At 45.9% G+C, this 15,051-nt stretch overlaps 1 protein-coding gene across 2 annotated transcripts; it reads left to right on the top strand.

The window, feature by feature from the left end:
- Positions 1–9,291: 9,291 nt before the first annotated feature.
- LOC123187210 (uncharacterized) lies at positions 9,292–13,074 on the top strand. Of its 2 annotated transcripts, none has more exons than XM_044599006.1 (2): positions 9,292–10,900; positions 10,988–13,074. In XM_044599006.1, the coding sequence occupies exon 2, from the start codon at positions 11,034–11,036 to the stop codon at positions 12,528–12,530; it is 1,497 nt and encodes a 498-aa protein (XP_044454941.1). In that variant the 5' UTR covers positions 9,292–10,900; positions 10,988–11,033; the 3' UTR covers positions 12,531–13,074. Both variants share the same exon structure in this region, with proteins under 2 accessions (XP_044454941.1, XP_044454942.1).
- The last annotated feature ends 1,977 nt before the right edge of the window (positions 13,075–15,051 follow it).

Here is a 15,051-nt window from a genome sequence, read left to right as displayed (position 1 = left end):
GTTAGAAATTAAAGCTTTGAGCATGAAAGCGACTTAGCTGGTTAATGTGTTCGGTATTGATGACGCGGTCCGAGCTTGATGCGGGGCAAGGTTCCATCCCCCAAGCCGGTCCCTAGGTGGCGGAGCGGAGAGCTCGACACGCCGAAGTGGTGATATAGCACGGTCAATGCAGACCGGCAGAGTGACGCCGAAGTCCCCGGATCATTTTCCTGTGCACAAAAAATAGTGCAAACCGGAGATAATAGTAATAATGATAATTAAAAAATGTTGCATAATAAATAATTTATGCAAAGTGAGGAATAGAAGAAATATGGCCTGGCGCCGAAGTCAATGTCGATGCAGGGCGTCGGCGTGATGTAGTAAAGGCATGGCAAAACCTGAATTCACAGGTCGGTCCGAGCTCCGGATGCGGCGTTCGCCGGACTATTTACGGAAACTGATCGAACCACCACGCGACCGTCGTTAATGCGGTCACCATTTGATAGACCTGTGTACATATCATGGACAAACCAGAGTAATAATTCCTTAGGAAAAATGAATCCAAACAAGCAAAAATACTGAGATTAATAGCACCTGGTTTATTTGTTGTAGCAATCCGAAGGAAGATGATTCCCAAAATTGGGACTCGCTCCGCACACCCATTGCCTGATTGGCGATAAAACGACGGCATGACAATGCTGGTAAAGGTTGACTCGCCGAGGCAAAGCCCTCGGCCCAGCTAACGTGACGGAGTTGGTCGGCTAGTGACGGCGAAGCGTCCGGAGTAGGTTGATGAAGAGATGGCTAAGCCCCCGCTCCAGCCGAGATGTCGAAGTAGGTCGGCGTGATGGACACCAGCTTGAAGAAGCAATAGTGCGGCCCTGTCGATGCAGGTCGTGACGTGGTCGATGCCGGCTTGATGAAGCGACCGTGCGGCGATGCCGGTATGCCCGCTCCGTGTAATCTGTGGGGCGGCAATGTTGATGATGATTTATCCTTTGCGATGCCGGACTCTTGTTCGGCTTGCCGAGATGATGATCCGAAGAAGCTGAGCTCGGCTAAAGTGACGACGTGTCTAGCGCAGGTCGGCAGCCGTGGAGTAATATTGTAGGACTGGTTTGACACCAGCATGATGATGAAGATCATATTCAAAAGATTTTAAAGTTAGTGGGGTGTGTTCGGGAACAAAACGCAATACCCCATACAAAACTTCCTTCAAAAGGGATGTCCGAAATCCCGTTCATAAAAAAGATGAACTCGGGTCGGATTCGTTTTCGCGCAGAAAATAGATCCAAAAAGTGATGCACTAATCGGAAGGTTCCCGGAGTTTGGACGGTTGGATCGAGCCGAAATTTTGAGAGGTGGTAGATATAGGAATTCCGCAGCCGATCAACGGTTGGATCTCCCAAAGGACGTCCGAGCTAGAAGCTGGACACCACGCCCTAAACTCGTCCAGATTCCCGTCCAGATTTGACAAGGCTCCGGTATATCGCGGATTGCCAGAGATTCCTCCATCGGAACTCGACGAAATTTTCCAGGATTGTTGTAGACCCAAGTCCACACAATCCCACCAAAGCAATCGTTAAAACAACACTTGAGGAGGCGGTGGCGGTCAAGTTCGCTGTCCAGAAAAATAGCACGGTCGCCCAAGGGCAATGTTGACGTTGAGCCCCCGAGCTCCATAGATAATTCCTCCGTGATCTTGATAGAGATCGGAGTTGATGTTTGATGAAGGCCCTCGTCCGAACATGGTGATCCGAACACGGGGTGCAATTCTTGGTCGAACCAAGGTGACCAGTCGAACTGGTGACGAAGACGCTGAAGTCGCAGTTGATCTGCAGGCGAGCCATCGATCCTTTTGTCGATCACACAGCGGAACTCTCAACGAGAGCACAAATGTCAGTGTCAAAACCGGCGGATCTCGGGTAGTGGGTCCCGAACTGTGCATCTAGGCCGGATGGTAACAGGAGGCAGGGAACACGATGTTTTACCCAGGTTCGGGCCCTCTTGATGGAGGTAAAACCCTACGTCCTACTTGATTAATATTGATGATATGGGTAGTACAAGAGTAGATCTACCACGAGATCAAGGAGGCTAAACCCTAGAAGCTAGCCTATGGTATGGTTGTTGATGTGTATGTTGTATATTCTATCGACTAGCCTGGCCCTGGTTTATATAATGCACCAGAGGCCTAGGTTAACAAGAGTCCTAGCCGAATACGCCGGTGGGGAGAAGTCCTTGTCTTGATCGCCAAGTCTTTGTGGAATCTTCCTTGTATGCGGCAGCTGTCCGAACTGGCCCATGAGTATACGGCCATGGGGGCCTCGGCCCAATCTAATAGATCAGGAGACGACGTGGTGAGTACCCCCTAGTTCAGGACACCGTCAACGGGATCCAAGTGTATGCACAACTCAGAGGCAGCAGAGGGCTCCAATGCCCCCCAACGCAGAACCAAGACCACTGCCACCAAAGAGAAGGAACCCACCATGGGTATGGATGAGATACCGCTTGCTGAGTTCATCTCTTGGAGGAAGATCAATCCATATGGAAACCCTCGTGCTAACTTTCGAGGGAATGAGCTATTCTGGACCAAGCAGCGGAATCTCATTTATCTGGATGTCATCAAGGCCAAGCAAAACACCTATATGGAGGTGAATTGGATCAACATGCATCACATGAAGCAAGAGAAGCACCGGGAATACTTTGGTGAGGCTTTAGACCTAGTGGAGCAATTTGGCATTGAGCATATCATCTCATTCCACAAAGACTTTGATCCTGAGATCCTTGCTCAGTTCTTTGCCTCAGTGCATTTTCATCCCAATGAGGAAAGGACCATGACTTGGATGACCAATGGTCGGCAGCTGACTGCTACTTGGAAGGAATTCATGATTTTCCTTGGGGTTCCGGATGAGGGGCTCGCCACACCCCAAGGTGTGCCCTCATGCCAATTCCAAGTCTGCAAACAAGAACAGGCTTATGCCCTTCTATGTGGAGAAGAAGCTCTCCAATGGCAAGTCAACTTGGGTACTCAACTCTTTTCTTGACATCATGTACCGGATCTTCCGCAACACTCTCTTCCCACGCATTGGGGACAAGGACAAGGTGCATGCCTATCTTGTGGATATGATGCTCCTGTGTGAAGACGCTCGCAACTCCCAGACACTACCACTTGATGTCTCACATATCATGTGGAATGAGCTTCGGTTTGCAGTCTACAACTGCAAGGTCCCCATCTATGGATCTTATCTATTTCGATTGATCTCAGCAACTTGGGAGCAGCTCTACCCTCAGGATGAGTTTGAGGCCCCTAGTTGGATCCGGCATGAGCCCATCAACCTCCGTGTCAAGACTCAGTGGGCCAACACTACCTCTCGTGCTGATGCCGCGGCTGCCCTGGACGTGGGTGCAGATGAGGATGAGGAGGAGGCAGCATACGAGGATAGCTCTGAGGGTTACACCCCTCCCACTTCTGAGTCATCTTGGGCTAAGCGACTGAAGAACAAGATGAAGATGTTGTTCTGTATGGAGGCAAAGGGGCAGTACAAGACCCATGTGGCTTCCAAGGAGACTCGCCGCCACGACAAGCGGATTTTCAGGACCTTTGGCGAGAACATATCCAGCGGGTCAGAGGAGGACGTTACCCCAGAGGTAGAATGGATCGCCAAGCAGGGTTATCACTGGACCGAGTCTGAGGAAGAGTCCGTCCCAGCTACCGAGTCTGACAATGAGCGTGCAAGTGACTACTCAGCTTGAGCCACCACTATTGTTGCATGTGTCCTCTCTGCCTTTTTGGCGTCTCGATGCCAAAGGGGGAGAGAATGTAGGATTTTGTGAGTTGTGTCGTGTTTGGGTCAGTTGAACTTCGTTTATGTCATTTTCTTTGGTTTGCTTTGGTTTGTGCTTGTGAGACCTTCTATCATATGGTGTAAGACATATGCACTCTATCGTACCGTAGTGAGCTTATTCTATCTTGTGCTTATTTCATTATGCTCTTTCCTATCTTGCTTAGTTTTAGCCTTATTGCAAGATATGCCATGTCTATAAAATATAGGGGGAGTGTTGATCCTAGTATGTGTGTCGTGCAGTCCAAAGCACTCATCGAGATAGCACACATCTAGGAGGAGCCCGTCTATATTTTAGAGACTTGGGGTTTTCCCTTGCTCTTTGCATTATACCCTTGTGCAAATCCCGTGTTGTCATCAATCCACCAAAAAGCGGGAGATTGTAATGGCATTTTTATCCCTTAGTTGGTTTTGGTGATTGATGACAATACTTCTGCGGACTAATCATGTGCATCGAATATTTCCGATATATATTGACTAGGCACAAGGTGATTTGGTTCCCCTTGAAGGCTATGGAAGACGGTGTTTCTCTACCTTTCTTTTCGGTGGTATTGAGTCGTAGGGAAGCCATACTGTTAAGAGGGGGTCCGCGTCGGAAAGGTTGGGTGGATTCATCACGTACACATCTTCCTTTGTACCTCTTTTTCTTCTAGCCTTTGGAGCATCCTATGTTTTCCTTGTCTATGCGAATATTGCTCATGCTTGCTGAACTAGGGCGTGCGGTAGTACTGCTCCTTAGAGCGGTAGTACCGCAAGCGCCCATGGTAGTACCGCTTCCTGGCAAGCGGTAGTACTGTGGTCGGAGTCCAGATGTTGTCACCCTCTCCCTAGTGGGTGGCACCCATCACGGTAGTACCGCGCACTGGGCACGGTAGTACCGTGGTATCTGGCTTAGTTCCGCAAGTATGCGTCAATAAGGGGCGGATGTAATTTTTTACATCCGCGCCTAGCGCGGTAGTACCGCTGCTGGCTTACGGTACTACCGCGTCGGGTTTTTGCATCGACTCCAACTCTGCGGAAGTAGCCACAGATGTAATTTGTTATATCCGTGCCTTCCCGTCTCTGGACAGCCCCTGCCTTGCGGTAGTACCGCAAGGGGGCATGGTAGTACCGCGCCAGCAGTACTTCTGCCCTCTGCCTTAGTGCATTTTGGGCTGTTCTGGTCTCTGCTGCGTGGGCGGTAGTACCGCGGGGCCCTACGGTAGTACCATGTGCCCCTACGGTAGTACCGCGCCTCTGGTATGGTAGTACCGCGTTACGCAGGCTGAGTTGGTGGATAACGGTTGGATTTGTTCTTCCACTATATAAGGGGTGTCTTCTTCCTCTAGTTGACTACCTCTTCCCCCAAAAAGCTCCATTAATGCTCTAAGCTCCATTTTCGTCCGATCTCCCTTCCTAGCCAATCAAACTTGTTGATTTGCTCGGGATTGGTTGAGAAGGCCCCGATCTACACTTCCACCAAGAGAAATTTGATTCCCCCACCAATCCATAGTGGATCTTGTTACTCTTGGGTGTTTGAGCACCCTAGACGGTTGAGGTCACCACGGAGCCATAGTCCATTGTGGTGAAGCTTCGTGGTGTTGTTGGGAGCCTCCGATTAAGTTGTGGAGATAGCCCCAACCTTGTTTGTAAAGGTTCGATCGCTGCCTCCAAGGGCACCAATAGTGGAATCACGGCATCTCGCATTGTGTGAGGGCATGAGGAGAATACGGTGGCCCTAGCGGCTTCTTGCGGAGCATTGTACCTCCACACCGCTCCAACGGAGCGTACTTCCCCTCAAAAGGAAGGAACTTCGGTAACACATCCTCGTCTTCACCGGGTCCACTCTTGGTTATCTCTTACCTTTACTTGTACAAACTTATTAGTGTTACTTCTCTTGCATGCTGGTGTGCTCGTTGTTATTGCATCATATAGGTTGCTCACCTAGTTGCACATCTAGACAACCTACTTTGATGCAAAGTTTAATTTGGTAAAGAAAAGCTACAAATTATTAGTTGCCTATTCACCCCCCCTCTAGTCAACCATATCGATCCTTTCAATGGTCATCTTCTTGACAAGCTCGAGTTCATCGAAAACCGATTTCATATGCATCTTCTTTTGTGTTTTCAGTGTTGGAGTTTTTACCGGTCTTAATTGAGAAAGGGTTCTCACCATTTTATTTTGGGTATTTTCTCAATTACCATTTCTTGATATTTCTATCAAGATTGTGTTTGCTCTTGTCCTTAGCTTTCCAACAAACTTGATTTCATCGAATTCGGAGCTCGTATGCGAAAGTTGTGGCCGTTTTGATATTACCTGTTTTACACAGAGCGGTTGTACCGCCCCATAGAGAGGTTGTACCGGTTCACCGGTACAACCGGTGTTTGGAGCGGTTGTACCGCTCCAGAATTGGTCCAAAGGTTGTATCAGCCATGTACCGCTCTACCACCGGACTAGTTTCTGTTGTGGTGCGGTTGTTGGGCGGTTGTGGGCCGGTTGTACCGCTTATTGCTTGTTACCGGTTGTACCGCTTATTGCCTGTTACCGGTTGTACCGGTGCTCATAGCAGTTGTACCTCTCCTATGTTATTCTGCACATAACGGGCAGATTCGTGGGGACCTACTTAAGGGGTTCTTCTTCCCCGATGGTTCCCTTTCTCTTGAGCTCGCTTTTGCCCCCATTGTTGACCTTCTTTGAGCTTGCTAACTCTCAATCCCTCCATGGATTCTTGCTAGTTTTTCAGGGAAAAGAGAGAGGAGATTTAGATCCACACTTCCACCAATCACTTTCTCCTCTATGTGAGGGGAACCCCCTGGATCTAGATATTGGAGTTCTTGGTGTTCTCCTTCTTGTTCTTTCTCTCACTTTCCTCCCTAGCATTAGTTGCTTTAGTGGGATTTGAGAGAGAAGGACTTGGGCCATTGCATTTGGTGCATCGGTTTGAGTTCTCCATGGTGATACGTGGAAGTTACAAGTTGAGAAGCTTATTACTCTTGGGTGCTTGGTACCCTTGAGCTTGTTCCTCTTGGGTGCTTGGGCACCCTAGACGGTTGGTAGTGTTCGGAGCCCAATCATTGTGGTGTAAAGCTTCGGGCAAGCGTCGGGGTCTCCAATTAGCTTGTGGAGACCATCCCGAGCAATTTAACGGGTTCCGATGACCGCCCCCAAGGGTTGCCAAAGTGTACGGGTTCGGTGACCGCCCCCAAGGGTCGCCATTTGTACGGGTTCGATGACCGCCCTCAAGGGTCCCTTAGTGGAATCACGGCATCTTGCATTGTGCGAGGGCATGCGGAGATTACGGTGGCCCTAGTGGCTTCTTGGGGAGCATTGTGCCTCTATACCGCTCCAAACAGAGATTAGCATCCTCAAGGGTGTGAACTTCGGGATACATCGCCGTCTCCGCGTGCTTTGGTTATCCCTTCCCGAGCCCTTTACTTATGCATTTTACTTTGTGATAGTCATATTGTTTCTTGTCATATATCTTGCTATCACTTTGTTGTTTATCTTGCTTAGCATAAGTTGTTGGTGCACATAGGTGAGCCTAGTTGTTGTAGGTTTTGTGCTTGAAAATTTAACCGCTAGGTTTATTCCGCATTTGTTCAAGCCTAAACCGTAATTATTTTAAAAGTGCCTATTCACCCCCCCCCCCTCTAGGCGACATCCACGATCTTTCACATGTTTCATGTTTTAGTTAGGTACATGCATATAGTTATGATGAATCATTAGTTCATCCCTTTCATGATTTTAGTTAGGTACAACCTAAATGAAATTTCCGCTTGGCCACATCAGCGCCAACTGCCAGGTGTGGACCAGGGTGGAAACGGTTCAGAATAGGATCATTTCATGCTAAACTTTCAAAAAAGGATCAAATTTTTGATTTTGGCCCAACCGAACAAGCAGGCTCAAGTAGTCAGTCCATTGGAGCGATCAAAATTTGCACGGATGTTACAGAATGACTAGAGAGTTACAGAATGACCAGGGCTAAAGTCTAGTCCTGCGAGGTTGGATAATGGTTCCTACACACTCATCAGTCGCAAGTAGTCGAATGTGGTCACCATGTTTCCAGGGATATTCAGAGTGACCAAGAGGTGAAAACTCATGCTAGGCGATGTTCCCTGGATGAGAATCAGCGGAAAAAGAAGAGCGTATGCAGACAAGTTCAATTTTTATGTCGCTCTTGGAAGGTCAGTTTTTATTGCAGCCCTTGATCCGACCTCAGAAAGATCGCCATAATTGATGAAAGTTAATAAGACACATGATCACCGAGGTTATCTCAACCTACAACTTGTGATGAACACTGAACAACTGACGTGGCCCAGCCAGGGGCGAACCTGTTGGTGACAGGGAAAATATCAATATTTATATTAAACTCTTATACCTTTTAATTCTATTTTTGCCAAGTCACAGTTATAACTAATATACTCATGGAGTGTTAATCCTTTATATTTTCTTGAATGGGTTATACCCTAAAATATATTTCAACAAAATATTCTTGTTTGCGAGACAATAATAAAGACAAAAAATCACAATGTATTCCTCGATCTGTTTGTGACATTTGCATTAATATAAGCATATTCTTATGTGTGTATATGCTTAGATGTCTTGGTAGGAATATCAAAAGTGTATGATATATGGAATATCTGGATATTTGTTTTGAGTTTACGATCAGATATACACATATATCAATATCTAGAGTATATAAGGTATTTAACTATTTATGAGGAGATTTTTTTTTACGAAATGATCAGATCTATTATAAAGATTCACCGGAAATACAATACACCTCAAACATAATAAAAATTACATCAAGGTCCATGGACCACCGAACGACCATTGCCGCCACCAGAACGAGCCGCTGACACACCGCTGTCGCCGCTCCCATGCAGGAGCCGGCCTGATCTTGTCGATTACAGCCGGTAAGTCTTCGTGCACGTGTCCCTAGGGACCAACGTCCCCGAGCTGCAGTTGTCGTCGTTGCATTCTTGAATGGGCCACCCTAGCAGCGCAAGCTGTTTGCGTTTTGCCTCCTATTTGACGCGGCGAGCATAGGAGGTCCCTTACCTCAACATCCCTAGTCAGACCAAGCCCACCCGAAGACATAGGCGGAACAAGAGCTCGGCCATAGTTCTTCGCAGAAGTTACTCCCTCCATTTGGAATTACTTGTTTCGAAAATCTAGATACATCCATTTTCAAGACATGTAATTCCGAACGAAGGAAGTATATATCTTGCTAATAGCAACATGATATCTCCCCTCGCCCGTAGCGCACACGCATATGGGTTAGTGTCAGCGACCCAAAGTACCGCCGCGGCCACATCAACTAAAGGCGCTACCATGGCAGCCCAAACTGCTGCCATGGCAGCGAAACCGACGGCAACACAAACTGGAGAGCCAAGGCAGCGAGCCCACCAACACATGGGCCGGCCGGACAAGTTGTTACTCCCAAGGCAGGCAGACTACAAGTACCCAACCAAGACGCAGCGAACGGGCATCCGGGCTTGGATCACGAACGGCAACGGCGGCTTCCTCTTTTCCCTGTCATCTCCTACCTCATGTACTCTCCCTCCTCCTCAACCTATTGTAGCTGAGCTTGAACTTCCTGTAATGGAGTAATTCGAGTGATTCGTGAGTGGCTACATAACATCGTGGTATCAAAGCCTCCTTCCACCCTTCCGATTCGCCACAAATTTTCCCGAGTTCATCCAATTTTTGCCCAATTTTTTTTCTGAGTTCATCAATTTCTTCCACCACCATGCACCCGGAGCTGAAGTCCTACTTGGCTGATTACCACGCACGGACCATGGCGCGCTATGACACCGTGGACAAGCAGCACGCGCGGATGTTGAAGATCCTCACGGGCGTCTCGACCCCGCAGCTAGCTTGCCCCATGGGCACGGCAGCCGATGGCGGCCTCACCGATGACCCCAGAGCCCCGGCGGTCGTCCATGATGTCTTCTCCACCACCACCCAGGCCCAGGAGACCCCCGCAGTCTCGCATGATGCACCCTCGGTCCGCATCGAGAGGGTGCCCGCCACCTGTTCGACGGAGTGCCTGACCTAGGTCGCCTCCATCGCCAGCATCGGCGAGGTCCACGACGCTGCCACAGCCGCCCAGCTCGAGCCCGTGGATGACCACATCCACCAGGAGGTCACCTCCGAGATCATCACACCAGTGGCAACCACCACCGAGGTCAACCCCAAGACCAGCATGCAGGAGCTGGACGACTCGCCACTACCATGCAGCAACAACTCCACCCAAGTAGTGAGCGAGGCGGACCACATCGTCGTTCTCCTTGTTCCCAACAACTTGGCTGCACTAGCGCCGTCCAAGTGCTTGGCAGAATGCTCCGCCTATGTGGGAGACTGGGTGAAACCTCTGACCGCCACCATCGATAGTGCCGACGAGACACATGACACTCCCATCGCTGAGCGTCTGCACCCGCCTTCCTTCGAACATCAACCATGGAGGTTCAATCACATGGGATCCATCTTCAGGCCTAGCCTGTGGCCATCGTTCGGGCCTCTGTCAGTCACAAGCTACCCGGAAGAGCCATGTTCAAGTATCCATAGTCAATCACATCGAGGTTCCTTCTTTAGTCCTCGGTTAGTTCGGTTGATGTTTAGAGATGTTCACCTGGAGGAGCATGGTAATGGAACTGATTCAGTCAAGCCTTGCACCAGTGGAATTCAACACAAAGTGCGTGAAAGTTTCACTGAAATTGCAAGGCGATGTTCATTTGATGTTCAGAGATGTTCACCGGGAGATGGTCCAGCAATCGCAAGGGAGTTCGATGTTCCTTTGGAAATCAAAAAAATGGATAAAGGATGCATGGGTTCAAGTGTGGTTGCATATGTATTACCTCTTGAAAGATATGAACCATGCAAGTATCAGTTTTTCAGAGAATCAAGCATGACTGATTTTCCTGCTGAATTCGAAGTTGAATACGAAGCTGAATATTATGTTCAAAATACAACTCCTGGATTGGTTGGGCGTCAAGATGACTTAAACCTCCGGAACACAGATGGATGCTCAGCAGACATTGATAGCAACAATACAGTTGTTGTGGCTGATAGCAAATCTGATAAAATATCTGACAGTTGTGAGTTTATTGGTGATTTGAATTCCTCATCTCTTTAGAAGTGCCCTCTGCTTCTATCTGACCCAGATACCAATCTGCATGTTCCAGGAAAGTGGACATCTTCTTTAAAGATGTTATAGAAGTTCTGGATATCATGTCTAAAGCGCCACCAAGAAAAGAAAAGAACTTGTCTGCTCAAGATACTTCAAGTGTTCAGCTGTCAATTGATAACTCTTGCCTGGTGATCCTATTTCTACCCTGGTGTGCAAAATTTCTGTCAATCAAGCCCTTTCAATTATTGCTGGACAAGGGATACCTAGAGTATCACATAACTCTTGGAGAAATTAATTCAAAAATTTTGCAATCATCGGTTGTTCAGTATGTACAGCCAGCAAACTCGGTTCCAGAATATATGAATTCATGTGCAGCCAGTGCCACTAGTTATTGTTGTCATTGGCATTTCTTCACTCAGTTTAAGAGGTTGTGGGCTCCAAGAACTAAAGAAGAGGTGCTTGGTCAGATGTGGTCCGAACCTTTGTTTCACGCTTTTTGTCACCCATGGGATGCAAGTGACAAGCAATGGAATTCAGAGGGCCATCATAAACAACATGTCAACCTCTTAGTTGTTTTGGTATATTCGACGGTGGAGCATATTGATAGGCTGCAGTTCCGTTGCAACGCCAAATCGTGCCCTCAAATAGCCAAGATTTTGAATGAGCCGCAAGTGCTTGAGTATGCTCGTTCGGTCGTTTCTAATTTTATTCAAAGCGATTATTTGTGCTATTGCGCTCCCTGTGTTCGTGACCAGCCCAAGGTGAATTCTAGTACATCAACAAGTGCTCTTACGAGCCCACTTGCTCAGCAACAAGACTATAACTTTGGCATTGAGAGTATATTCAAGCTCTTGCTGCACATACTACATCAGACTTCTTGTTCTAAATTCAGTCATGCTGACCACAACTTGGACAAGCATAATTCAGAGACTGCAAATCGTCGTACCTTTGCTTCGGTCCTACATAACAGCAACAAATTCACTTCCACCGGTTACATATGTTTGGGCATCCCATTGGTCGACAGTAGGACCCTGCTGATGGAGTTGGAATTACTTATCACACAACCGGCAGGACATTTTCCCATGCTGCAACCCAAACCCCCATGGTCACCTCTTTTCCCACCAAAAATTCCTACAGAATTCAGAAGCTATATGCGAACTAATTCAGAGTTTCTGCGTCTCACTGGTGTTCTTTGGGAATTGACTCAATCTTGGCCCTTTACTCATCATGTCAGTACCTTGTCAAGCTATTGGCGGTGCTTCTCTTGGGGACCAGGTCCCATGACTACTCTGTTTTGGTTGGCCCATATCATCGCCGAAAAGTTACAAGAAGGGTTGCCATGTATTTCTGAGAGCTCTACTATCTGCGGTGGTTTGCGTGCAATGAGACCCATAACTGAAGATTACATCGCAACTTTTATCGTGAGGTGGCAATTCATACAATCAGTTCAATCAGCAACTTCATGTGTGCAGTGGGATCCAGGAGGATTTGATTTTGTTGAACTAGCGGGGAACAGGCACCGGCTCGGCAGATATACAGAACTTCAAGACTCCTGTTCTCCTTCCTGGCTAGCTGATGGCACCTCACATATGCTCTAATTGCATCTGCAAGACAAAAACTTCAAGGAACTAGCGGCTAACTGGCACCGGCTTGAGGGCAAGCCGGTTGTTAAGGAGGAGGGGATGTCAGCGACCCAAAGTACCGCCGCGGCCACATCAACTAAAGGCGCTACCATGGCAGCCCAAACTGCTGCCATGGCAGCGAAACCGACGGCAACACAAACTGGAGAGCCAAGGCAGCGAGCCCACCAACACATGGGCCGGGCCGGACAAGTTGTTACTCCTAGGGCAGGCAGACTACAAGTACCCAGCCAAGACGCAGCGAACGGGCATCCCGGCTTGGATCACGAACGGCAACAGCGGCTTCCTCTTTTCCCTGTCATCTCCTACCTCCTGTACTCTCCCTCCTCCTCAACCTCTTGTAGCTGAGCTTGAACTTCCTGTAATGGAGTAATTCGAGTGATTCGTGAGTGGCTACATAACAGTTAGCCCGGTACGTTCGTTTGGTCGCTGATGTTTTCTCGGTCGTGCATTTCGTACGGTCGTTGTTTTTTTAGGTGAACGTACGGTCGTTGTTGTTTTCTCGGTCACGTGTTTCGTTCGGTCACTGCTATTTTGTTTCGGTTTCTTCCTATTTTTCACTTTCTTATGTTTTTACCGCATTTCCTGTTTCCTTCTTTATCGTTTTTTCTTTGCTTTTATCTTTGGCTATTTTACATCGTTTTTGTGATGGTTTTCAACTTTTTTCATTTGTCTGTTCTCTGTTTTGTTTGTTTTCAATTTTCCTTTGTTTTTGCTATGGGTTTCTTCATTTTTTTCTCGGCTTTCAATTTTTTGTCTTTGGTTTTTCTGTTTTTTCTCTATTTTCTTGTTTTCTTCATTTCTTTTGTTTTGATCTTATTCTCTTATGTTATTTTTCTTTCCCTATTTGTTTTCTTTGTTTCTTTGTTTGTTCTTAGTTTTCTTCTTCTTTTCCATTTTTATTTTTTAACACGTGTCTACATTTTTTTACTCATTGTACATTTTCTTATACACCAAGAACATTTTTAATACACATTTACCTATTTTGAAATACATGATTAGTTTTTTTTGTATAATATATTTTTTGATGTCTGTTGCTTTCATACACATTGTATATTTTTAGTTTATCTAAGATATTTTTATACGGTTTATCAATCTTTTCATATACATGATTAATATATTTTGTAAATGTATATTATGAAGTGTACTCTTTTTCATACCTTTTTCTTGTACATCTGAAATATTGTTTATACATGTTTAGCATTATTTTATACTCGTTCAAAAAATTCAAATACTTGATTAATCTTTTGTCGGATATACATTTTGATTTCTATTGTTTTCATACACATTGTACATTTTTGGTACACATCTAAAACATTTTTATACATGTTTAACTATTTTCATATATGCGATTAACAAACTTTTAAGAATATGCTTTCATGTCTACTTTTTTTCGTACACATTCTACATTTTTCTTGTAGATGCAAACTTTTTTATACAACTTTAAAATTATTTTGCATTACATGGATTTTCACATTGTATAATTGTTTATTGAAATAATTCCATTACATGTTTTTGAAACCCATTAACATTTTTTTAATGTCACGACCAATTTTTTAAAAAGCTATCTAAAAATTGAGCTATGCCAACAAAAAAAATAAACAAAAGCGAAACAAAAAGAAACGAAAGAATGAAGAAACATTAAGAAAGGAACTAACCTAAATGTTGGGCTGTCCCATTACACGTGGCTGAAAAAGCCGGTCCACCGGTGCATCCGACGCACGCGTAAGCTAGGTCTCGCTGTGAGCGAGACAGAGTAACGCCCGGAGTTCTTTGATTTGACGGGTTAAGCCATAAATTGTCGCCCAATCGCCCGAAGCTTTGCATATGGGCCGTCCAAAGCACAACAAGTTAAGTTCTTTCTTATTTTATGATTGTAAAAATGTTTATTTTAATTTATAGATTTTCATAAATATTGTCTTTTTTGCGAGGGTAATAATGTTTTATTTCAGGATTATAGAGTTATAGTCAAGAGCCAAAAATTCCTCATTACATGGGAGCCTTCTATGTAGCCATACAGCTGTGCTACGCGCTGTACCCCTAGGTTGTATCTTGCCAAACAATTTGCTACTTTGTTCTGACTACGATGAAGATTTTGTGGAATAAGCACCCGATTCTCTCTCAGGGAATTGATCTCCAATGCTGGATGACCATATTGTCAGGATCAGTTTACCAATGGAAAAATCTTATGTTACCAAAATGTACACGTGCCTCTTCATAGATTTGAGGTGAAATGTTCCTTTGTGTTTAGAAAATATATTTGTGTTTTTTGTAAAAGTGTTCATGGATTATATAAGTTCATGTATTTCAAAAAGTTGTTCATGCAGATCTAGATATATGTTCATATTCTTTAAAAAAAGTTGCAATATTTCTAAAAACCTAACAAGAAAATAAATCATTAAATGGTGAGAAAATATCGCAAAAAACATAAGGTAGAAAAGGCAGTTTGCTGCATATCAGCTGGAAAATGCCACATTTC

The sequence above is a fragment of the Triticum aestivum genome, chromosome 2A (assembly GCF_018294505.1).
Source record: "Triticum aestivum cultivar Chinese Spring chromosome 2A, IWGSC CS RefSeq v2.1, whole genome shotgun sequence".
Classification (NCBI taxonomy): Eukaryota; Viridiplantae; Streptophyta; class Magnoliopsida; order Poales; family Poaceae; genus Triticum; species Triticum aestivum.
Note: the sequence above shows the minus strand (reverse complement) of the source record. Positions and strands in the feature narration are given on the sequence as shown.

Excerpts from the sequence above, each read along its gene's own strand:
- LOC123187210 (XM_044599006.1), top strand. The coding sequence starts at position 11,034 with ATGTCTAAAGCGCCACCAAGAAAAGAAAAGAACTTGTCTGCTCAAGAT.